Below are 25,530 nucleotides of genomic sequence, written 5' to 3'. Positions count from 1 at the left end.
AGGAGCATGACAAAGCAGGAGGTTACTTTGTGGTGTAGGCTTGGCAGTGAAAGTTGAGGAGTGCTGACTTAGCAGTATGTGAAAATGCTAATTGTGATAATAGCATGGTGATACAAATGATGAATAATTTGAGTTCTCTAACATTGTCACCATTAAAAATTCTGTTATTACAATTGTTGTTCAGTAACTGCATTTCCTTGCTCTTTGTCACTTTTGTTTTTTCAGTTGAGCTAACTGCAAGACAATCATGGTCATGTAACTTGGTTGTCGCACGATAACTTCTTTTGCTTTTTCCCCATCTCACTTATTGGCAAGATGGTTTTGCTGTTTCAGATTAACTCTCAGAAGACCTCAAATGCAAACTCCCCTCTGTTTTGGGGGGTTTTCTTAGGTATAGATGCCAAATTTTCTATGTAAACAATGTAGTTGGAAGGGTTATTCTAAATGAACTTTGAATAGCATTTTGCATATGCTTGATTTAATTTTAGTAAAATATGCCTCCTACTAAAATTTGAGGTTTATATTTCTTTAAAACCTTTTTTTAGGCATCTCTTAAAAACAAACCCATCCACAAAATAATAAAACGACGAGCACCTCCTTGCAATAATGATTTCTGTCGACTGGGCTGTGTATGTGCCAGTCTAGCGCTGGAGAAACGTCAGCCTACCCACTGCCGCAGGCCAGACTGTATGTTTGGTTGTACTTGCTTGAAGAGAAGAGTCTTGCTGGTGAAGGGAGGATCAAAACATAAGAAAATGATGAAAAAGGCTGTACGTGGAAATCTTGTGCTGTATGGAACACAAGGACAACAGCAAGAACATGAAGATGTGGAAGAAGAGGGTGATGGGGAAGAAGAAGAGCTGAAGCAGAAAGATAAGAAGAAGAGAAAAAGAGTGGAATACAGTGAGTATTGGTGGGAAATATATATATGCTTTTATATAACTGACTAGCAGGAAATAGCACCTTTTTTTTTTTTTTTAATTCTTACTTACCTGGTCAGCATTTTGGGCACTATGTAGTTGTTTATTGCAATCAAATAGCTGGAGTTTCTTTTTGGTAATTTAAGCTCTTGCTCAAATCTCCAAATATATCTAAAGACTATGAATATGAGATAATTACTGCTATCACTGTTGACAGTATTCACTGTGATAATGCTGTTATCTTTCCCTGTTACCAGGTGAGTATCTAGAGCTGTATTTTCAGTTGCCATATATAGCTACATAGTTCATTGGCTTCTGTGAAAATAGAGTGATTTATGGTCGTTTCAGACCTGGCCTAAGGTATGCTCAGGAAACAAATTGGTAGAAATTGTTTACGAATTTATATTTTTGTTTTATTGCTAGTATTACCTTTAACAAATGCTAAAAGTGAGCATAGTGTTCTCTGGTGTTCTACCAGAATAAATTATTTTGTCCAAAGAGCTGTGGTATACAAGTCTAGGGTTTTTTTGGTGTTTTGTAATTTTTCAGTGCACAGCATCAGTGAAGGTCACTAATTTTCAGTGCCTTTGTGTATCTGCTATCACAGTTCAAGTGAGCAATGTTTAGTGTAGAATCATTTGATTATCATTTCCTCTTTCTTGTGGACAAATCCCAGTCGCTTTTGACTATAATTTGAGGCAAGAAAAACAACCGGTAGTATGTCTGGCAGTATGAACTAGTGATTGCTGCATGGGCTAGATCTCAAGCTCAAACAAAAAGTTTTAGATGAAGGTTCATTTGTAAGTTATGTTTGGTTTTATTCTTTTTTTCAGCTATCTGTGACTCAGAGCCAGAACAGCCTGTTAGGAATTGTCCATTGTGGGTGAAAGTAGAAGGTGAAATAGATCCAGAGCCAATTTACGTCCCAACACCGTCTGTTATTGAACCAGTTAAATCTACGGTACCGCCCAACCCAGAGGTCTTACTCTCTAGTAGGAACAGATCTTCCAGTGGAATAAAACCAGGCAGAGTGTATACTCCTAAACCAAATCCAGTGGTAAGAGAGGAAGAGATGCATGTTTTTCCTTGTATTGAAAATTAAAACAAAATGCTACCAAAACCTTCTGTGCTAGGCAATTTTAGAGAAATTTGAGGTGAAAGCCTGACTGCCCATAAGTATGTTGATAAGCAAGAATTAATTGATTGTATATAAATCTTTAACTATGTCTATTTATGTTGAGAATTTACTGTAGCAATATGCAGATGGTGAAAGGTCATTATAATTCACTAATAACCTCATTTAAAAATGCAGTAATATATGGTATTTTTGTCAAAATGACTGCTAGTCCTGTAATGTGTATGTGAGTTATTAGCTACATAGTGTAGCCTTCTAAGTAATGAATTACTTGCAACAAAAGTTGGGATACAGGCACACAGTGTTCAGTGGAGTTCTGGGTATGTTTTTCTGTTCTTTCTTGTGTTTTCACTGCCGATGTTGGAAGAATCTGTCTTTGCCTTTCCGCTCACTTTAGTATCTAACGAAAGCAACAACAGCAGTAGAGTTGAGTATAGTTACATCTGAAGGACAAAGATACCAGAGTTGCTGTATAATATATACCAGTTGCTGTATAATATATACCAGATAGTGTTGCAAATACATGACATGATTTCTTTCCCCACTTAAAAGAATACCTGAATGGGTTTGAGTTTTTTGGGGTGGTGGTGGTGGTAGACTGGGCTTATGTGATACTAAGAAGGCAGATTTAACTTTAAACGCTAGACTTTTCGTACAAAGCTGTTTTATGAATCTACTGTGCATCTAGAATGGAGATGTGTGGGGTTGTTTGGTTTGGTTTTTTTTAGATTCGAGAGGAGGACAAGGATCCTGTCTACTTGTACTTTGAAAGTTTGATGACTTGTGCAAGGGTGCGAGTATATGAATACAAAAGAGAGGAGAAAAAGCAGCAAAAAGACAAAAGTGATTCACAGAGTTGTAGTGTAAAGGTAAGAAGTCACACTGTAACTAGCATGTATCATAAAACAGGCAAAAATATTGAAAATGTTGAAGTAATTATTTCCCCAGAAACTCCTACATGACACAAGGGCTGGTCTTGCATTTGGTGGTGGTAGGGCTGTGGATCCTGGAGCCTAAATCATATACCAGTGCTAGTAGACTTATCCTGTTGCTGTGACATATATTGTTTTGTCTGAGGAAATTCCTGGCTGCCAAGTGCACTATCACGTAAGGCTTTAATGTGCAGTGTTAAAAGAGCTGTTCTAAGACTGTAATGTTGTCAAACACAGCATATGTTTTATGATTCATGGTGAATTAGTTAATTTTTTGATGTGACTTTTAGTGTGAAAGTGAGATATATAAGATGAATATTTTTCTTGCATTTCCTTCCTCCAGCAGGAGCGTGAACCGGAGCTTCAGCCTCCTCAGAAGCCAACCTGTGAGGTACACAAAGACGCTAATAAAGCAGGAGGTAAGAGCTGAGTCTTGAGTATAACTCAACCACTTTGTAAGTTACATGTTTTTGTGGGATTTTTAAGAAAAGTTGCAGCTACTGATAAAAAGTCCATTTGCTGGGGGAGTTTTTACATTTGTCAATAAAAATCTAATGATGTGCTTACAGTTTCCTGTTTTCTTAAGCAGCTGTGTATGTGTGGGTCACATGGGAGATATGAGCGTTAAAATGAGACATATACTGGAGGCATTGTGTCATCCACTAATGAAATATAGCTACCTTTTTGAGCTGATTTTTTTTCACTGTTTATTGTGTACAACAGCACACTCTACATTTAAGCATGGGAATGGAAAAATAATACAATTAGTTGAAAATGCTGGTGCATTGGTAGGTGAAATTAAAATGACCAGGACCCAGGGCTCAACATCCTTACAGTTTTGCAAAAAGGGACATTTTATCTCTAATGACAACAAAAGGTCGTGCTTGTGTTTACACACCTTCTGCAAAACACAGTTCTGCTAGCATCGTGTTTGCCCCTTGTGCTGTTATAGGACAGTGGTCCTTTTCTGACTCCAAGAGAAAAGTGCCATCTCTTGAATAACCAGTGATGCCCTCTACTGTATGTTGGTGGTGTTTGTATTGAAACTACCCAGCTTTGTTTAGCTTGTGATGCAATGGGATACAACCTGACGTGGTATGGCTGCAGGGAATGAACCATGAGAAATAGTTTCATTAGTTTTGCTGTGAGTTTTTGCTTGCTTGTGGAGCTCTACAAGGGGAAGTGATGTTTTGAACAGTTCTTTTACTTGTTGCCCTGCAGATGAGCTGAGGCAAGGGTGGAGGTGTGGGCAGAATGAAACTGTTTGACTATCCAGGTGATTAAAATATCATAGTATTGCAGAAACCTATTTCAATTCTTTCTCAGAGAAAAGCTGGTGTTCTTCCTGTAGTGAGGGGGACTCTTTCTCCACCTCCTATGTTCATCACACCACTCAAGGTGAACCAACCAAACTTATTGAGATTATCTCTGACTGCAACTTGGAGGAAGATCACAATAAGATCTTGACCATCTTATCACAGCATATCAACAGTAACGTACCACAGTGCCTCAAAGTGGGTAGCTTCTTTATTGAATTGGCTTCGGAACACAAGGCCCAGGATGAGAACCACCCTCCTGTCAGCTCCTCCAGAGTGAAAATTTCAGTGCCGTCCTCCCAGGACAAGGATGAGAAGCCTGAGATACCTGTCTTGGAGACTCCTGATAGCGCAGTGTCGTCGTGCAATAACTCAGAAAGTGTAAAGGTCATGCGGGCAGACCCAATGGACAAACTGCAGGAGAAGTTGCATTGGGGCAAAGGCTTGCCTTTTTATGCAGGAGTTTCTCCTGCAGGAAAGCTGGTTGTCTACAAATGCAAAGCTAATATGAGCCCCTCAGGCTTGATTCAGGTGGGTCCCTCTGCCTTTACTGTGGACATTAGATGCGGTTTCATCCAGTATCCCAGAACTCTATGAAGGGAAGAACACTCTTTTATTTGTCTACCTAGTCTTTTGCCTGTCCAGACAAGAATTCTTAGTATCTGATGGCATTCTTCCCTCTCCATAAGCGTGTCCCTTAAGAAATCTGATTGGAATTCTGGCGGTTTAGCTTGTCTTTTTGGCTCTTTGGGTCTTGCTGACCCAAGTATGGAATCTTTCTCAAGATCTTTTTGGTGCTTTGAAAACCCCCTGAAGATGCATTTGGCAGATAATACTTCTAAATGAATGACTGTTAGAGTCCACAAGAAGAACATTTTCTGAGGAAGTATACACTGGGACAAAACTTGAAAATGAAAATGTAAACATTAAATTGCTTTTTGCTACAGCTTACTGTAATCTTCATTAGTAACCTGCATCCTCATTGTAGAATTTAGGTTTGGCATCAAGAGAATTCATAATCCTAAATTCATAGTGGGTCTTGCCCTGCAGTTCTGTTCTGTGTTGCCGACTTGGTGTTAAAAATTGGTGGTAGGAACTGTGGGGCTAGGATGAAGATCTTTTCCTTCATAAGTATTTATGGTTATAGTAAAATCATTTTCAGGGAAGGCATATGAATTAGAAAATGAGAGTAAAACATTTTCATGATACTTTGCAGATATGGCACTCTCAGAGAAGTGAGCGAAGAGAGTAAATTTTAGGAGTAGATTTCTTTTATAAATTAAAAGTTGATCAATAGAAAGAGTCTGGACCTTATTTTGTAGTGTGTTAAATATATTTGGCTTTTAGAAGGTATTATTGAACAACCTGAAAGTAAAGTGCAACACTAACAAAACTTCTCGTTGTCCAGTACACATAAAGCCTGACATTCAAAAAGATATTCTGTTTTTCTCCTCTGCAGTCAGTTACCACTACAACTTTGAATTTGAAGTTAGTCAACTTATCATACTTAAATTACAGTATCAAATGACAGTATGGATAAGGAAAAAAGCTGATAAAACTTTTACAAGCTCTTCAGAGTTTTGTCTCAATGTATATATCATCAGTATTCTTCTTCTGTGATGCTAGGACTTAATTAGGTTTGAGAATTTTATCCAAAATTGTCCTTGAATTCAGGAACCCATTTTTATTCAGGACTATATCATAAGTAAGGGACAGGAAAAACAGATGATAGCTTCACTCTGTCTAATTTCACTGATTTCACATGTTTCTTGGACTCTAGAGGTTTATGTGAGAGTCTGAGTAGCATTTAATATCTGTATTACAAAGACATAACAAGAGTTTGAAGTTCTCCCAGGCAGTAAGGAAATTAGGAATTCCCATTCTGAATTGCAGTGTTTTTTTGAAAAGACATTTAGAAGTCCCATGGAGTGAAACGCCTCTCCAGAAGTGGTGAATTAGCGTTCTTTTCACAAAATTTCCCTTTTCCACTTTTTTCAGGTTAATGATAAAAGGTATCCTCAGGCCAAACTGCTTTTGGGACAGATGGGGGCATTGCATCCTGCCAATCGGCTAGCAGCTTATATCACAGGCAGGCTGCAGCCCACAGTACTTGATATCGCAGCCCTCAGTACTGTGATCTCCAAGGTAGCATCCAGTGCTAAAACACCTGCTTCTGGGACACCATCAGTCCAGGGCCCCACAACATCAACTCCTAAAACTACATCTTCCACCAGCACTACTTCAACCCCCACTGTGACGACTCTGAAAACCCATGTCCCAGCACAGAGACAGATAGGTAGGTTGGAACTTATTACTGTGTTTTAAATTGCGTGAAGCTGAAGTACAGAATGAGTGTACAGCATTAATGTTGATTTCTGTGCAACAGTGCATGCTGCCTTTGGCTGCATTGCCTACCTAAACTGCCTCTGCAATAAATAACCTCTTTAAAGCAGAAAGTTTGATTTTGACTTCAGAGTAAGATTACAGATGATGACTGTTAGTTGTTTTGTTGTTGCTACTAGAGCATGTTTTCAAGAGACAAAAAAGAGTGAATGGAGACATGCTAAACGTTAACTTGGATTTTTGTTTGGGTAGTTTTGTTGGTATCATTTTTAATTGTGTTTCATCAAACACAGATTTAACTTAAAATAAGTAGAGTATCGCTCTAATACGTGGTTCTTCACTGTTAGATTTTCTGCTGATGTGTCATTCATAATTCTCGTGACCACCAAAGATATGTGAAACCGCAGTGAAAGACAAGATGGTCCAAATCTGGATTAGCAAAACAACAAGTGTGCAGCCAATAACCACGCCAGCCTCTAATCTCATTGGATTTCACAAGCTAAACAGAGTTGGATTTAGTCAGCACCTTGAGTTTGGGGGGATAAAAAAAAAAAAAAAAGAGCATTGGAAGATGCATGATGTGCTTGTATGAAGTATCATATCAAACATGAAATGGTTACCTCAGGATGGCAAAAGAGGAAGTTGCCCAACTTCTCAAAAAAATCTGGTACCCACCCACATATTCCCACACTTTAAATGAAGATTTGAAGAAACTTTGCAGGAGAAAAGGATGTTACCTGTGTCCTGGCAAAACTGTAGTTTCTGATTGATTATTTTGTTTCTTTCTGTCTAAATTTTCATTGCCGCATCAATGGTTGTGTTGTTTTTCTTGTCCTGTAATAAAACTTGTTTTCTGTATTTATGCGATATGAGAGACTACATTTCATTGATGGGTGAAGTCACTGCTGCATATATGAATTAAGTGTTTTGGCATAGTCTGGGTTAAAAATGGTATATGCATAAATAACTACAGTGTTTAAGTTGGGCTTACTACATAATCTATGTGCTGTTGTACTCATCTGTAGACATCTAGTGGTGTAGATGCAGTGGTCTGATCCCTTGGAGAGCAAGGGATGAGATAAAGGGTCATCCCACCAGGGATTACTTTCCACTAATTATTTTGTTCCATTAAGTCCTCAGTTGCATGAATGTCACTGCAATTAGAAGGGAACGTGGCAAACTCTATCACCCTCCTGTCACTTTCCCCTGTTCCTGTGTAAGATGAATACAGTAGAAGGGGGATGAAAATCAAGCACCAGTAAAAATGGGAAGATCACACAAGCTGTTACAGGAAGAATTTGAGGTTTAGAAGACAGTTCAAGGTCATTATTTCACTTAGGTGTTTGTTCTCCTTTACTGTAGTTAGAATTGTCCATAGTTTCACAATGAAGAGCAACCCTTCAAGACCTGATTCTTTTGCATGTCCAGGAAGAAGTGCAGTAAAAAGCTGCAGAAGTGGAATAAGGCAGACGTATTTCTAACATGTAAGGCATATTCAGGACTGCCATAATGGTTTCAATTTAATTATAAGGTACAAAGAAACTGGAGGCTCAAATTCACGCTGAAATTGCAATTGTAGCACTTCGTGAAAGGCAAAGAGGAAATCTATTAAAATTTTGACCTGCAAGTTTTTATTTGCAGCTACCCGACCCTCCCCTGGTGGTGTGTTTGCCCAGTTTGTGATAAACAAAGCTGGAACTCTACAGCAGAAGATTCCTGGAGTGAGCGCACGCCAGCCTGCGTCAGGGCCACGGTTGCTCAATATCAAGCCTACACCAATCAAGGTTGCTCCTGTTGTTCCTTCAACACCATCTCCAGCTCAATGCGTAGTCTCTGCTGGGGTCACTACAGCCACCACCACTTCTCCAGTTACTATGGAAAGTACCAGCATAGCAGCATCTACTGTGACCACTTCTAGCCAGACAAAAGCTAGTGAACCTGCCTGCTCTCCTGCAATTACAGTCACAGCTGCTCCTGCAACACCTGCAATCAACACCTGTACTGCGCCCTCATCCACCACTTCTGCTGCTACTGTAAACATAACAAAAACAACAGGGATTGTTGCAGCAGTAGCAACTACATCGTTCCCTAAAACTGTAGTGACACCACCAACTATTACTTGTCCTGTTGTCACAACATCCACTTCTACAGTTGTACTAACAACAGCTGCAGCAGCTACACCTGTGGTGACCACACTAACTTCCTCTGCTGTCTCTGTTCCGATTATATTGTCAGGAGTTAATTCAAGTCCTCCACAGAATCCAAAAAGAGGTAATGCCTAGGTGCTTTGGGTTATTACTGCAAACACTTCGTTTTTTAGTTCTGCCTCTTTCATAGCTGTAATACAGTCTGCAACTGGACTAAATTTATATATGGATTCACTTGTCTCACCACTCTTTCCAAAATAGGATAAGAAATATAATCTGTTACATTGTTTTTTTGCGTTCCAGCCTGAGCTGGTAGACAAGGGAAAAAAATGTAAGCGTCCGGTCAGTAACTGGCATGAAGTGAGCTGAAAGCCTCACATTCATTGCTTGGGCCATAGAAATGTATATCAGAGTTATGACTGCTAGAAATTCATGGTTGGCATTGAGTCCAAGACGTAGGTATGGAATTGCTCTCCTGTGTCATGACTGAGAAATGTTAGTGGAACTCCATGGGGAAAAAAAAACAAACCTGTTCTGGTCTGTTTGGTTCTATGCATTCTGCGAATAATAAAAAAAAAATGCTTTCAAACAAATTTAAAAGAGATCCAGTTGTTTCTAAAATATTAGTGCTAGTATTTAGTAAGAATAATGCTGATTTGTAGGCTGCTCTCTTTAATTGATTTTTGTACAACCTTTTAAACGTTTCAGAAGATGCTACTCCACAAGCTGCAAGTAAGACTCCCCCAAAGATATCTCCTGGAACAGACAAACGTGTCGGACCTCGATTGTTGCTGATCCCAGTGCATCAGACACCTTCTGCTTTGCGGCCGCTAAACAACACACAGCTTGCGCAGAGGCAGAGGATGGTCCTTCAGCCTCTCAGGAGCCCTGGTGCTGTGAACCTGTTCAGACACCCTAATGGGCAGATCATTCAGCTTGTTCCCCTGCAGCAGGTTCGAACTGCAGGTGCCCAGCCCAGTGTGCAGCCAGTGATGCTCCGCAATCCAGGTACAAATCCAGTGTTTCTTTCTTTCTTGACTGGTGTGTTACTTGGAAATGTAGTAAATGACTCTGTGATGCTCCTTTCCCCTGCTGGAAGTAATTGAACAGAGTTTAATTTGGTTCTGCCTGAGTAGTTGAAGAACGCAGTGTAATTATTCAGATGCAATACAATTTAAATACCATGTGTCTAAAATGCAGCAAGTGCAGTTAATAGCTAAGTCACCAACATTTAGGAGTTGTGTGCAGCAAGTAAAAGGGTCTCTGTGTATGGCAATGGAGTCATTTCCATTGTACTGTCACAACTTAAAAGAAACTGTTGATCTGGTGATTCAAAAATAATTCTTGTTGGAGATTCTCTTAAAAAGAATGAGCTGTTACCCATGTTTTCACTGAATGTGCTGCTCTGCTTTTGTTAAGTTTCCAGGTTTGTTAGCATGTTTACAGAAGATACTCAGGTGAAATGTGAAACTACAGTACAAAATTGCCAGGATTTTTTCCTCTTTAAGATTGTGAGAAGAAAAATAAGTGTGATTTTCAGCTGTTTCTCTGGTACACAGTTGAAGGCAGGGTTGGAGGAGTTAGAAATTGCAGGTATCTGACAGAAAATAAGTAGAATGCCTATTGAGCATGCTATTGTATGTATTTGTTAGTTATAAACAAAATGTACTTTAAATGCATATTTACAGTAGGACTTTTTTTTCTGTTCTCCCTTTATCAAAAAGCATCTTGAAGAAAGGGAGGTAGAGTGGTGTGGAAGGGAGAGCTGAGAGCAAGCACAGCAGATAAAACTGTGGAGAGAAGAGAAAATAATGCTGTGCCTTAGTTGAGGTTTGAGCATGAGATGTAGCAAAGAATCAGTCAAGAAGTTCATTTAATTCCTTTCTGTTTCGGGGCTTTTGCTGAAACTACTTGCCCATGGTAGTATTTTTTACTTCTTGTTTTATAGAGTATTGAAATGCTGCAGAAGAGTTTATTAAGGTGAAAAAGATTGTGTAATTTTGACACAGGTTTGTTTTTTTTTGTTTTTTTTTTTTTTTTGTTTTTTTTTTTTTTTTTTTTTTACAAAATCCCACTTTCCCTGTTTTGCAATAAATGGGAAAGTAAAATGCAGAGAACTTTCAATGCAGTGCCTTTTCTGATTGAAAAGCTTAATGATAAAACTTACAGTTAAGTCTGTTGATTTTAGAGTGACCACCTCATGTGTTTTACTGTGGTGCTCCTTAAATAATTTCAAGTTTGTATCTCTCTATGCAGGACCAACTCTTTCACTGAGAACTTGTGGTCAAATAGCTGATTACACTGTGATCCTTGAGAATGCTGTCTGCTTCTAGTACAGCATCAAATACTAAAACTGAAAGAAAAAAGTTTGTTTGAGAAAGTATGAGTTGCTGTTTTGTTTCCCTCACAGGATCTGTTGTAGGAATCCGGTTGCCTGCACCTTCTAAGCCTCCTGAGTCACCTGTGTCTCCCACTTCCTCTGTGTCTTCCACTTCTCATGCCACAAATTCAGCTGTACAAACTGCAGTACCCAAGTTATCCCCTCCATCTAACCCAGCCACTCAAACATCTTCTCTTCTTCCTTCAGTAACAAGTTTTGTGTCACAGGCAGGCACTCTGACTCTGAGGATCTCTTCCTCTGCTGCTAGCAACATCACAAATCAAACAGCCTCTGAGTCTAAAGTAACCTGCAGCTCAGGTGGTCTGCCAGCTACCACCGCTAATTTCATACCTTTACAGTCTGGTAGTTTTGCTTTACTTCAGCTCCCAGGACAGAAGACTGTGCCGAACTCCATTCTTCACCATTTTGCATCTCTTCAGAGGAAGAAGAGTTACAGGAAAATATGCAAGAAGGAGGACTCAGGTGCTGCTCAGCAGAAGGAGAATGGGAAGGCTCCACGCTCAGATGACACTGAAGCTACAGAGTCTGAGGTCACAGTTTCAGATGGGAAACAAGAAGAAAATGAGTCGATTAACCAGTTAAATACTGCTGAAGAGTCAGCATCTGGCACAATCACACCTAGTGGTGATAGGAATTCCACTGCATTAGAGGTGGTGGAGAACTCAAAGGTGCTAGAGAGTTCTTGTGATGATAGCTTTTCTTCTCAGCATGATGTTTCTGCAGATGTTGTATCATCTGACCATTCATACATCAGTGAGAAGCCAAATGATGAAGAAGAAAAAGGGTCATCTGAGGAGAAAGAGGATTCTGTCAGTTCTGAAACTGCAGTGGAGGCTGTTTCAGCTAATTCTGAAACTCTTTGTGGGTCATCAGATCAGACTTCAGTTGTTCCTCTGGATAATGCACATCCACAGAGTCTTGAGAATCGGGAAACCGCCCTGTTGAAGAACCATGGGAATGAACAAATAAATGCTGAACAGGAAGAGAAACCAGTAAAAGAGCAGGAAGGAGATGCACAGACACAGATGAAGAAAGCAAATTCTGGGCAGTCACAGAGTCAACTAGAGCAAGATACACAGCTGGAGAACAAGGATGAACAAAGAGGGACTGAACTGTCTCAGAACAAACAAGAATGCCAGGATGAAGCTGCACAGCGAGATATGGAAAGGAAGGAGTACAAGGGCTCTACAAAAGCAGAAAGCATAGAAGAGAAAACAGGAAGTAAGTCTGAATTCAGTTCTGCAAAAGAGCAGGATAACGCTTCAGGAGAAGAACATACAGTCAATACTGAGGAAGCCAAAGGAAACCTAGGTAGGCGGGAAGGCAGTAACAATAAAGAACAAAAGGCTTTTGATTCTCCAGAAGAAATAAAAACGGGTCATGATATTGTAACACATGTCAACAGTTCTTGGAGCAAAATATCTAGCATTGTACCCCCTTTAGAAAATAGAAGTGAGGTGGGTAACAGAGCTGATACATCAGAGGAAAGGGACTTCATGACACCACCAGAACAGAGGGCACACAGAAAGGATTACATGCCCACTATTGATATAACTGCTGATGATATGGAAGAGGATGAAGAGGACGATGAAGAGGAGGAAGAAGATGATGAAAAAACTGATGATTCTGCTGATGAGATGCTAGATGGTGCTTCTGACTTCCCAAGTGAAGAGGAAATAGATGTTGAAAAAGTGGTAAGCATTTAACTATTTATGAAAGGATTTTTTTTTTAATTGACCAACTAACATGTAATAACTCATGGATTTGAAAGGGTATGATGTTTGTGTTTTGGACTTCAGTTTCTTTAGAAACTCTAAATCGGGGTTCCAAGTGGGAATGTCTTTTATTTCTTCTTAGTTGCATGCTTTTTTATCGGTGGCGGTGTAGTGAGCTTTTAGAAATTGTCCATTTTTCAGATAACAGGAGTTATATGAGCAATCTGTAATAGAACTGTTGCAGGCTGTCTTCCTCCAGTATTTACTCAAGTAACTTGGTTCCTTGTAATATGACTTATGATCCAAAAATGTAGCAGGTAATCTAGTATTTCTGTTATTTTAAGCTGCTTCCCTCTACTTAGTTTTTGTAGCCTTAGTTAACATTTATTTCTGGAAGGAATGTTTGAGTCCCTCCTTAAATTCCTTTACATTTAAATAGTATATGGAAACTGTCATTCCCTATTTGATAGAAAACAAGTTACTCCAAAAGTCAGAGAATAAGGGTAAAGCTTTGTGGTTAGTTTAGTTAAGATACATTTATGTTTTAATGCTCATAGAATTTCTATCAAATTTAACCCAAAAAAATTCAAATAAAGCAATCCAGTGGTAACTCCTTAATACATTTTTTATGTATCGCTGTGTGACTTAAAAAGGGCATTATTATTTAAAATTTATCAAGTTGTGGTTTTGTAAGTCAGTCAAATGGACATAAGAAATAAGATAACCTCTTTTTGGGATGAGATACAAATGGAGAGAGAAAGGTTAAACTTAACAGAAAAAGAGGACATATTATGTTAGTTTCTTCAGGAATTTGAAAGTATAGAATTCTTTTAGCCCTTCTGTGTTATTGTAGTCCTCTTGCAGTCAAAAATCTAATTAGAGTTCTTTGTCTTCTAACCACACAGCTGGTACAAACAGGTCCAGAAGATTCCTAAAACACCTGGACAATAATTTGGTACAGGTACTACTGGAGCCAGCTGGGAAAGGTGCTCTCCTCCCTTAATCCCTTACTCTAGAGTGAAATGGCAATTGGTGGCCGTCTTGGCCACAGAAAACGTGAAACAATCAAGTTTAAAATCTTTCATGACAGGAGGAAAAGTGCTAGCAAAACTTCAACCCTGGATATGAGGAGAGCAGACTTTAGGCTGCTCAGGCAACAAGTTAGTAAGGTCCCCAAGGAAAATGCTTTTGAAGGTGCTGGAGTCCATCAGTGCTGCTCACTTTTTAAGTACCACCTCCTAAGAGCACAGGATCAGGCGATTCCAAAATCCAAAGTCAGGGAGACAACGCAGAAGGTCAGCTTGGTTAAGCAGGTATCTTCTGGAGCTAAGGTGAAAAAAGAAAGGTGTCCAGGGGAGGCAAGGTCAGGTGACATGTGAAGACTACAGGGGTGTTGCTCACCACTGCAGGGAGAAAATCTTTGCAACCAAAGATCAATTGGAGTGGAAGCTGGGCAGCACTGTGGGGGACAATAAACAGTTTTTTAAATATGTTGATGGTAGAAGGCAGACCATAAATAACATCGACCCATTACAGGATGAGAATGGTCACCTCACAAACAGGGACATAGACGAGGCAGAGGTGTTTGATGTTTTCTTAGTTTACAACACTGATGATGAGCCCCAGAACCCTGAGCTGGGTGACCGTGACTGCAAGAATGTTAAACTCCCTGCGAACCTTGAACTTGTGCGGGATTTGCTGCTCCAGCTGGATCCCTATAAGTCTATGGGGTCAGGTGGGATTCATTTGAGGGTACTCAGAGAGCTGGCTGATGTTATCACAAGATCTCTTTCAATGATTTTTTGAATGGTCTTGGGAATATAGAGAGGTCCCAGTCAACTGGAAGCTGGCAAATGTTGTTTCAGTTTTTAAGAAGGGCAGGAGGAGTGACCCTGGTTACTGCAGGCCTGTCAGTATCACTTCAGTGACTGGTAAAATTATGGAGAAGATTATTTTGTGAATTACTGAAAAACACTCAAAAGGCAATGCTGTAATCAGTCACAGCCAGCATGGCTTCATGAGAGGAAAGGCCTGCTTATCAAAGCTGATTTCCTTCTATGACAAAGTAACCCACCTACTTGACCAGGGAAAGCCAGTTGGTGTAATCTGTGTGGATTTCAGTAAAGCTCTTGATACTGTCTCTCACAGGATCCTTCTGGACAAAACATCCAGCACATTATCCACAATATCCACACAGCTGGATAAACACATCATGCAGTGGGTGAGCATTTGGCTCACAGGTCGAGCACAGAGGGTAACAGTGAATGGGGGAACATCAGACTGGTGACCTGTTGCTAGTGGGGTTCTGCAGGGTTCCATCTTGGGCTCTGTGCTCTTCAACATCTTCATAAATTACTTGGATGCAGGACTTGAAGGCATAGTAAGTAAGTTTGCCAGGGACATTAAATTGGGAGTAGCTGTTGACTCCCTCAAAGGTAGAGGGGTCCTGCAGAGAGACCTTGACAAATGAGAGGACTGGGCAATAACTAGCCATAGGAAGTTCAACAAGGGAAAGTGCCAGATTCTGCACCTGGGATGGGGCAACCCTGGATGTACAAACAGACTGGGGAATGAGATGCTGGAAAGCAGTGCCACGGAAAGGGACCTGGGGATCCTGGTTGATGGCAAGTTGAACATGAGTCAGCAGTGCCCTGGCAGCCAGGAGGGCAAACCGTGTCCTGGGGGGCATCAGGCAAAGCATCACCAGCTGGTCAAGGGAGGGGATTGTCCTGCTCTGCTCTGCACTGGTGCAGCCTCACCTTGAATATTGTGTGCAGTTTTGGGCACTGCAATGTAAGAAAGTTATTAAGCTCTTGGAGAGCATCCAGAGGAAGGCAACAGAGATGGTGAAAGGTCTGTAGGGGAAGCTGTATGAGGAGCAGCTGAGATCACTTGGTCTGTTCATTCTGGAGAAGAGGAGACTGAGGGGAGACCTCATTGCAGTCTACAACTCCTTGTGAGGGGAAGAGTGGGGGCAGGCACTGATCTCTTCTCTGTGGTGACCAGTGAAAGGACTTGATGGATTGGCATAAAGCTGTGTCAGGGGAGGTTTAGGTTGGATATTAGGAAAATGTTCTTCACTCAGAATGTGGTCGTACACTGGAACAATCTCCCCACGGAAGTGGTCACAGTACCAAGCCTGAGAGAGTTCAAGATACATTTGGACAATACTCTCAGATACGTGTAGTTCTTGGGATGGTCCTGTGCAGGGCCAGGAATTGGAGTTCGATGATCCTTGTGGGTCACTTGTAACTCAGGATGTTCTATTACTCTGTGACAGCCATATCCAGAGTAACTCAATTAAGTCAGCAACTGGCTTTTAGAGAGTCTGTTTAACTTCCAGAAAAAAATTACTAATGACTTCATATTCCAGCTTGCTGTTCTCAGACAAGATAATAGTATCTCAGCTGCATGAAGGTGAGCAAACCGAAAGCAGATGTTATTTTTGAAAGTTTCTTTCAAGATGAAAACTGAATTGTTGCTGTCTTATCTTCACTTGGGTGGTGATAGTTTAATAAGTCCTGTATCCTTCAATGACTTGAGCAGAGTTATCATCAAGTTTTGAGAACCATGGTTAATTCTTTGCCTGATGCCAGATAGGCTTTACAGGTGTGATAGTCTTAGGAATTTGTCGATAAACCCACAATAATATTTAGGTCATGGAGTAGTCTGTTATCAAGGTTGGTGGTTTTAAAACTGTATTTTCTTCTGTCCTGCAAAAGGATGATGAAACAAAAAAATAATTATTAGAGATTGTAAGAAGTGTTTGTTTTGGAAGAAACTTACTGTGCGGGTTTTGACTAATAAGGTTTGGGAAGCCATCTAAGGGTATGTCTTCACCACAAGCTCAGACAAAGACAAGTAAGCTAACCTTGGTTATAGAGCAGTAAAGCTGAGGAATGAGATCTCAGAGGACTGTGAAAACCTGTCTGGAATTTGGGTTTGTTAGTCTGTACTACCTGCAGGTTGAGTTAGCATGCCAATGCCTAATGGAGACTTCAGTTTTGAATCTAAATGTGTGTTATTTTTCACTGGGATGTACTCTTAGTGTAGTGCTTACAAGACAGGCGGAGCTACTATTGTTTGTCAGACTGGGTGAAGTCAGATCGTGTAAACAAGCTAGTAGAGGAAGTTTATTCTTTTCATTAAGTTAGTGGAAACATAGAAGCAGAGAGTACATGCATGTCCACTAAGAGTTTTGTTTAGTGGAAATACTTATGACAGCTCTTTCTCTGTTAATTTGGAATGTTTTAGTTGCTCAGGAAATGGCCATTTAAAACCTCAGAAAACTGTGAGAAACTGTCAAGAGTCAGGATGATTGCTACTTTCCTGCAGTAGCTGTTACTTTCTTATTTAGTACATTATTCTACACTGGTTCTCATTGTAAAGACTTAATTGTTCTTAATTTTGTGTATTAGTGCCCTTCGTATTACCTACTTACCTTGTACTGACTTGGAGTCTGACTTAAGAGACTCTTAGAGCCTCCTCCTCTACTCAGCAGAAAGAGAGACGCTTCCTGAGATGGTGTATTTGCCCTTTTGCTTCTCCTAACCCGAACTGCATCAAGAGAGGCTTAGGAGGGTTAATCATTGTGGATTTGGTAATATGAATAAACCTTCTGAGAGTATCTGTAGAAGCAAACTAATCAGTGTCAGGACTTGTCATCTGAACAAATTCAAGTGCAGTGGTCAGGGAGATGATGTTAAACTCTTGAACCCCAAGGCATGATGATTGCACACAAAGTTCCTGTTGAGAAGGACTGCTTGGCCTGGGCTAAGTCACAGGCTGTGTCTCCTGATTGTTCACATGCATTCTTGTTGGCCTAAGCCAAAACCACATCAGGGGTTGTTCTGGTATTTTAATGCAGCAAACAAGAGTCCCGCAGTTTAGCATACTAAACACAGTTTTTATGTCTGGCAAGTTACTGTATTTTAAGTGTTATTTAAAAGTGATTTTCCATCATTCTTGTTCTGAGGTGAACACTGAAATAATAAGGAACTATTATGAATGAATATAAAATAGTGGTTTAATAAAAAGGAAAGTGACATGTTTTGTGGATGATTTAAGTTCTAACAATCTCTTGCATGTTCTCAGCTTTTAGTCCAGAAGTTACGCATTTGCTTGGGTAATGTCTAATGACATCCGTTGTCACTGATCTCCTTTCTCAGCACTGTCTCTGAGGATCCTCTACCATGAGGAACCAGCAATGGGGGTTTGGGCTACCAGGAACAGACAGAGAGGAATCAGAGGAGAGAGCTTAGAAACGCGCAATGAAAAGCAGAGAGGGAAAAGAGCTGTCATTTCCATACTAACTTTAGAACTTCTTTTGTAGGGTGGGGTTGCTCCTCTTGTGTCTTCATTCCTTGGGGTATTTTGCCCTTAGAAGCTCAAAGGCGTTTAGGAGCTATGTAACTACAGGAAGTAGTTTGGAAAGACTGAAAATGGTGTGGAAAGACTGGTGCTAGAACGGTAGGGCTTCCACAAACATCTTCAAAAATTATGCTAGGCTGTGGATAGGGTTCAGCCTAAGACAGATTGGCAGTACTTACATAGGAATAGCTGTTCCTGATGTTAGAACTTAAGTGGAATTCTGCCAATCTTCATGATTCTGATACTTTTCCTGTTAGGAATTCAGGGGTAGAGAGAAAAGATTTACCATCCCAGAAGCATTTTTCTATTTGGGGTTAGATGTAAAAGTGAAAAAACTTATTGTTTTGCATATATTCACATTTAGAGTGCGTAAACTTAAAGATGTGAAGTTCTTGGTGATCAGCAGTGTTTTAGTTATTTTTTACCCATCTTTCATGAAAAAGTTGCCACATCTTGGGTTTTGAATACCATTTTTCTAATATGATAGCATGTAGAAAGTTCCAGTTCTAGAAGAACTCTAGCTGGATAATTGCTATCATCCCTTCGGTTAGCCCAGTGTAACTTATCAGCACTCAAAAGCTTTACCTTGACAGTGTTTCTGTGGTGAGCTAATTTTTTCCCCCTTTCTTTTTTTTCCCCCTTACTCTGGATTGTACCATCTTTTGAACTACCCTGCATGACCAACTTTCCTGCAGTGTAATGATATCCAAATGTATTTTAGACAGAGTAGTTCTGTTCACTGAAGAAAAACAGTATGCATCTCTTGCATGTAGAGGTCACAGAAATTATATTGTATAAAGTGGAAAAGCTTAGAGAAAGTATCAGAAGGCTTTCAGCATGAAGGTGGCTTTATGAATGACCCAGGAGAGCAGGTAGGATTGAGAAGTGCTCTTTGTATAAAGAAATAGATCTGTGTTGCCTTGTACCTCTTTTATGTGCAGTATTTTCAATATAATTGACAAGCATCTGATCAGTTATTTAAACAGTATCTTTATTTGAATAGTTTTCGTTTAGCCAGTTTTTTTAGAACTCTGGGTTTATGATACTTTTCCTTTTCTTGTCAGACTCTCAGGAGGATTAAAAAAGGCTGTGCAAGCAGCTATGCTATAGGTTTACATCACCTGCTGTAGTTCTACAGAAGGTCTGTGTCTGGGAGATATTGCAGTTTCAGTATCTTAGAATCACAAAATCATTAAGGTTGGAAAAGACCTTCAATATCACCGAGTCCAGCCTTTGACTGAATATCACCTTGCCAACTAGACCATGGCACCGAGTGTCACATCCCGTTGTTCCTGGAACACCTCCAGGGATGGTGACTCTACCACTTCCCTGGGCAGCCCATTACAACACTTGACAAACCTTTCTGTGGAGAAATTCTTCCCGGTGTTCAACCTGAACCTCCCCTGGCTCAGCTGGAGCCATTTCCTTTCATCTTGTCACTTGTTACCTGGGAGAAGGGGCCAACCCCCACCTTGCTACAACCTCCTTTCAGGTAGTTGTAGACAGAGGTAAGGTCTCCCCTGGACCTCCTTTTGTCCAGGCTAAACAACTCGGCTCTTTCAGCTGCTTCTCATAAGACTTGTGCTCCAGATCCTTTATGAGCTTTGTTTCCCTTCTCTGAACACGCTCCAGCCCCTCAATGTCCTTTGCCTAGTGAGGGGCCCAAAACTAGACACAGGATTTGAAGTGCTGAGTGCGGGGAGATCATCACTGCCCTGGTCCTGCTGGCCACACTATTCCTGATACAGGCCAGGATGCCATTGGTCTCCGTGGCCACCTGGGCACACTGCTGGCTCATGTTAAGCTACTTTAGCCAGCACCCCCATGTCCTTTTCTGCTGGACCTCTTTCCAGCCACTCTGCTCCCATGCTTTAGAGATGCCTGGGGTTGTTGTGACCCAAGGGCAGGACCTGGCTTCCAACTTCTTTTCTTCTACTCTCCCTGCCTTCCACACTTACCAGCTAGTGGACTTTCATTTCAGATTCAAGCTTGTATTCTTCTCCTCAGCTGAGGAATTTTTGGAGCAAGCATGAGAAGGAGTTGTTGAACAATTGCTGGCTGTTTGCATAAGTGATATTCTTCAAGTGAGATTTTTATATAGTAGAAAATAGGGTTTTTTAGGACTCTGTAAGCATATAGAGCCACTTCACAAATGTGAAACAACGCTGGCTACTGTTCGCAGGCAGTGTTGAAAATACCTATGCTGAAATGCAGCGTAGTCTTAACTCAGTCACAATTTCAGTAGCTCCTGCATATATGTTCTGGATCTAGACTGCAAGCAGTATTGTTTGACTTCACCAATGTCCCAGGGACATGGTGTCTCCTTAGTTTCATTCTCTTGCTTGGGGAGCAGTGGTGATATGTAGCTCCTGACCAATATGTCAAGTCCCAAGTTATGTCCTGCTTCCTTGGTAAAGGCAGGTCGTTTTCTCTGTGTTATTAGCACCAGGTGGTCCCCGTGCTAACAAGTCTTGCTATGTGGGACAATATTTACAAGATGGACCAAATTAGGATTTTGTGGGCTTTATTGCAGAGAGAGACAGTATTTCCTTAAGTGCCTGCCAGTGCCAGCACCATACTTTTAGAGTCAGATGAGAATTTCTTTTGCCTTCAGGCTGTTCTTTGTATTCATAGAAAAATGGTCATGGTATAGGTGCTCTGAGGGAAAGCTGCAAGAAGTTAGCAGTAGTAGAAAAAAAACTTACTTCCTTCCCAAATGCAGAACTCACCGGAGATCAGAACTGCTTTCCTGGGGAGGGAAGAATGGTGTCTTATAAGTCAGCGTGTGTGGAAAGAAAGAGTTCCCTAAAGCTAGTAATTTCTCATCTAAGGTCACTCTCCTTGCTCTTCTCTTTCTTTTTTGAAAGATGTGACTTTTTGCAAGCACAGAGATAGTAAGTAATGTGTGAGTATGCACAGCAGCTTGTAGAAGTAAGGATGCTTCTCCATTCAGATCTAGGAGCTATAGCTTGTAAAGCTGCTTTGCTTTGTTTCAGCAGTAATATCTTGAATACTTCGTAGTATGGAAAGAGGCGTCAGCTTCTCTGCAAGTGAGTAGTTTAGGAGTTTATACCTCTTTCTACATTGAATCTCTACTGCCAACACTTTGTAGGACTCCTCATGACGTGAATGAATGGTGATGGAAGACTTGAAATATTTAAGAGTGGTTTTATGGGGAAGAGGATGCTGCATCTTAAAAGACTGGGAGATTCTACAGGCACTCTTGCATACATATGTGTATGTATGTAGACACTAAAATAAATACACTGTGTACACACACACATTTTTATATATGCATACATTCCGTTAGTGTTTTTTGAGATTAACTGTTTGCATCGATTTCAGGTAAGTATTCTGTTAAGAGAAGGAGATTGCAGCTCCACAAAAGGAAAGAAAAGAAGCACAAAGAGAACGAAGGATGGAAAGTCAGAAGGAAATAATAGGAGGAGGGCAAGATTGGGATAGTTCAGGGAACTGGGTGAAATAAAGTAAGGAATGGAAGTATCATTACATTTTCTTGTTTGAGGATAAAGAGTTCTTTTTTTCTGTAATCAGACCAAAGATTATAATATAAAAAACTTCAGTAAAAACTGCAATACAAAAATATTGGCTGAAAAGGCATGTTTTCTTAGGGGGGAGGGGTATCACCTGGTACTGCAAATGGCCACAAGATAGATATTTAACTCCTGTACTTGGTACAGCACTGCAGTTGTTCTCTGTCTTCACAGATGGTAGCAAGTTTTCTTGGTCAGGCAAGCATGGAGAAAAAGTATTCTTCAGAATATCGTAAATATTTAAAATAATGATTGGGCAGCATTTTGGAGGGAGCCAAAATCATACTCTTCATCATGTAAGCGGTTTACTCTATGACCCGAAGAAGCTCGATTGTATGATGTTCTGACTTTTGCTGTCTTAAGTATGAGAGACTATTATTAAGGTGATAACTATCTCAGCTTTTCTAAAGAAAAAAGTTAATTAGCTAGAGTCTACGGTAGTAGATTGTGTAAAGGAAGTTTAATCTTACTTGAAAATGGAGGCAGGAAAGCTCTGCCATGTGAAAGCTTTTATCTCACACATAGTAAAAGATTAAATGATAGAGGTGGGTTCTGCCTTTACCAAAATTCATTTTACAGAATTGCTAGTGGGAGGAATTCCTGGAGGCGACATTTAAAATAACCACCTGCCTAGCACTTTTTGTTGGCCAGTGTAGCTGGAGATGTTGATTCTTTAATGGTTCTAAATGTTATAATGTAATCTCATTTGAGACTGAAGTGAAACTGTGTTGGCCAGAGCGCCATTGCTAAGTAGATACTCATTTTAAAAAAACAAAACAAAAACTGTTCCAGGATGCGTGTGAATACAGAGAGGATGACGAGCAGGTGGACATTGAGACCGTGGAGGAGCTTTCAGAGAAGATTAACATTGCCCGTCTGAAGGCCACAGCTGCTAAAATCGAACCTTCCGAACAGAAGTAAGCATCCTTGGAGAGCACTGCATTCAGTTGTGTTTTTTATTGATGAGCTGACATCCAATGAACCCAGTAAGCAACAGGTTTAATGTGATGACAAGATAAAGCAAGGTTTCTGTCAGGCCTTCCTGAGCACTGGTGCTTCCCAGTGTCTGTGAGGATGGTGCTGTCAGAACTAAGGGTAGTTTCAAGGTATCTTAGCCTTTTTTTTCCCCTCTAGTTAACTTGTTTAAGGGGATGTGTTATCTAGTTATGTAAAATTATTGAGTGAATCGCCTCCCTTCCTGCAGACTGAATATGAGCGGAGTCATCATTGTTTTAAACGTGATTTTGCAAGCTCTGTTTATTCTTGCTGGTGGAATTTAGGCAGGAACAGTCATTGGGTTAATCCCTGACTCTGTAAATGAAGGCTTTGTCTTTGGGACCATTGCCCAGGCAAAGAAAGTACTTTCTTATTGACAAATAGTCTGCTACGGTTGGATAGCTTGGCTTTACTTTTTGGTTGTTTCTTTTTGTTACTGCTGCTGCCCTTATATTTATAGTGACAAATGCAAAGTAAAAACATGGCTTACTTGAGGTATGTAATAATAGTCATGGCTGTTTCTCAGTTGCACCAAACAAATAAATGGGGAATGTTTCACTTAATAGTTCTTTTCATTTGAAGAATTTTTTTGTAGAAACTTTGAAAAAACTGGTTATGCTGTATACCTCACAGATAGTTCCCTTCCTGCCCCCCCTCCTTTTAAAGATGCAGCTCCACCTTTATCCTTAGGTGGTGACTTTGCTTTAAATTGTGAAGATCTTTCAGTGATAGAGAAAAACAGATGTTACGATTTGTAAAAAATATTTTAAATGTGTGTGTTCTTTGTTTTCTTGCAGCTCCTGAGATATGAGGAAGCTGTTGTTATTATATATTAGGATAGTAATAAATGTGAGGATTTTGATGGTGGTTCTTGGTGGGGGAAGGATTGCTCCGCCATCTGTATTAAAATCTGTTTTCTTAAAAAATGTAACTTACCAAAACATAATTTAAAAAATTACTTTATACAGCTAACAGTCACAGGCTGAATTTATTCTCTTTGGCATATAGTGAAATAGTTTGTCTTTAGCATTATAAGATAATTGCACAGCTTTTTAGAACAGTTCAGTTATTTTCAGGATAATGGCGTTGGAGATAAGAGTTCACTTTCTTGAGAAAGTTCAACGTTATCCTGCTTTCATGCAGTTATACAAAGAAAAGTTAATTTCAAGGCACCAAAATGAGCAATTCTGGACTGTTGGAATGTAGTTAATGAGGATAGAGTATATGAGATGAGTAGTGTTGGGAAAAACTTTTTACCTTTCTTCCAGATACCATCCTCCTAATTCTTCGGATGACACATTATCAGAAAAACATACGAAGGTATATTTTGCTCTTCTCTTTCCTTTTGGTATCACATCTCCATTTTAAAGATAAATTTTCATCTCAAGGGCAACTCTTAATGTGATTTATCTGCCTTCCAGATACTTGTGATTAAATGCAAGAAACCAAATGTGTTTATGCAGGGAGGGTGCTCAGTCCACGTCTCATTAAAGCAAAAGGACTGCTGCTGGCATCAGTGGGCTTCAGATTCAGCTTTATCTGTGGGAGGAATATCTGCGTTTAATTTATGACTGTGTTTGCTTAGGTTTTTGTTCTTTACATAAGTAATTTTTACAGCACGCTAATAATAATAAAGAAGAAATACTTTCATGTATTAGAAGACAGTATGTGGGATTATATAGACATAGCCTTGGGTGCAGGATTTCTGAAAACAAGAGTTTAAACAATATGTATTTAGGCAAGTTAAAGAATCCTTTCAAACTAAAACCCATTGCAATCCTTCAGAATTTTCTGCTGTATTTGAGGGTGGCTTTGAAGCCAGTTTTGCTAACTGTCTGTAGTAACTATCTGTGATGTATTTGATGTCAGCTCTAGAGCTACCTGCTGCAGTGGGGTGGGGCTTTGGGGCGTGGTGTGAACCTGGTGTATGTCTTAGCTAATAGAGCAGACTGGTGTGTAAGCCTTTGCCTGAGATGAGGTGGGTTCCAGGTTGCTCTGCTTGTCTCACCTTCTCCATGTATCCTCCTCTCTACCCTTAAATTTACGTTGTAAGGCCTTCCCTTCAAAGGAACCTGATGCCCAGCACAGGGGCAGATGCAGCTGTACTGTGCTCAAGTCGGTCTATGAGGACAAAATGGATACTGAGAGACAGGTGTCAGGAGACAGTCTTCAGATTCCTTCTAAGGCCAGCAGGGTGAGGTTTGAAGCAGATCTAAAATTATCCAAAAACCTGCATTAATTATTTCCCCATTAAATAAATAGCATAATTCTACAAAACCTGTAAGAGTGCTGATGAAACAAACTTTCAAATCCATAGAGTTTCGTAATTTTGCTTGTTGTCTGTCAGTGTTTCTAGAAATTTGAGCAAATTCAAAACCAGAGCCTCTTTGCCACATTCTGTTTTTTGGTGGATGTCTGGGATAAGTGTCAGTGCCGTTTTCAACATTATTACTTAAAATGTCTCTTGACCCCAACCCATATGAACCTGTGAAAGATAACAGAAATCAGACTAGTTTAACTCCAGGGAAAAATTCAAGTTTCCTATATTTGGTGTGATTATTTCATTTGTTAGTATTTTGACAAGCACACAATGAAAAAATATTTGGCTCAAACTTGTGGTTTTGCTGTAATCCTGTGGTTTATCTAAGTAGCCTTGTATAGCAAAAAATAAAAGCTTATAAATAGAAGGGACTCATGATCT

The 25,530-nt window shown here is 40.1% G+C and overlaps 1 protein-coding gene across 1 annotated transcript in view; it reads left to right on the top strand.

Moving 5' to 3' along the window:
• Positions 1–25,530, top strand: part of MGA (MAX dimerization protein MGA) — a 63,872-nt gene that overhangs the window by 27,200 nt on the left and 11,142 nt on the right. The window contains 11 exon segments of the mRNA XM_050336503.1: positions 546–903; positions 1,754–1,977; positions 2,784–2,924; positions 3,331–3,406; positions 4,314–4,834; positions 6,302–6,599; positions 8,288–8,917; positions 9,502–9,801; positions 11,204–12,888; positions 22,626–22,750; positions 24,098–24,149. Of these exon segments, the coding sequence (XP_050192460.1) occupies positions 546–903; positions 1,754–1,977; positions 2,784–2,924; positions 3,331–3,406; positions 4,314–4,834; positions 6,302–6,599; positions 8,288–8,917; positions 9,502–9,801; positions 11,204–12,888; positions 22,626–22,750; positions 24,098–24,149 (4,410 nt within the window).

Source organism: Myiozetetes cayanensis, unplaced genomic scaffold, assembly GCF_022539395.1.
Source record: "Myiozetetes cayanensis isolate MyiCay16 unplaced genomic scaffold, myiCay2020 scf6-25, whole genome shotgun sequence".
NCBI classification, from domain to species: Eukaryota; Metazoa; Chordata; class Aves; order Passeriformes; family Tyrannidae; genus Myiozetetes; species Myiozetetes cayanensis.
The sequence above is the reverse complement of the archived record's forward strand: the minus strand, read 5'-3'. Positions and strand labels throughout refer to the sequence as shown.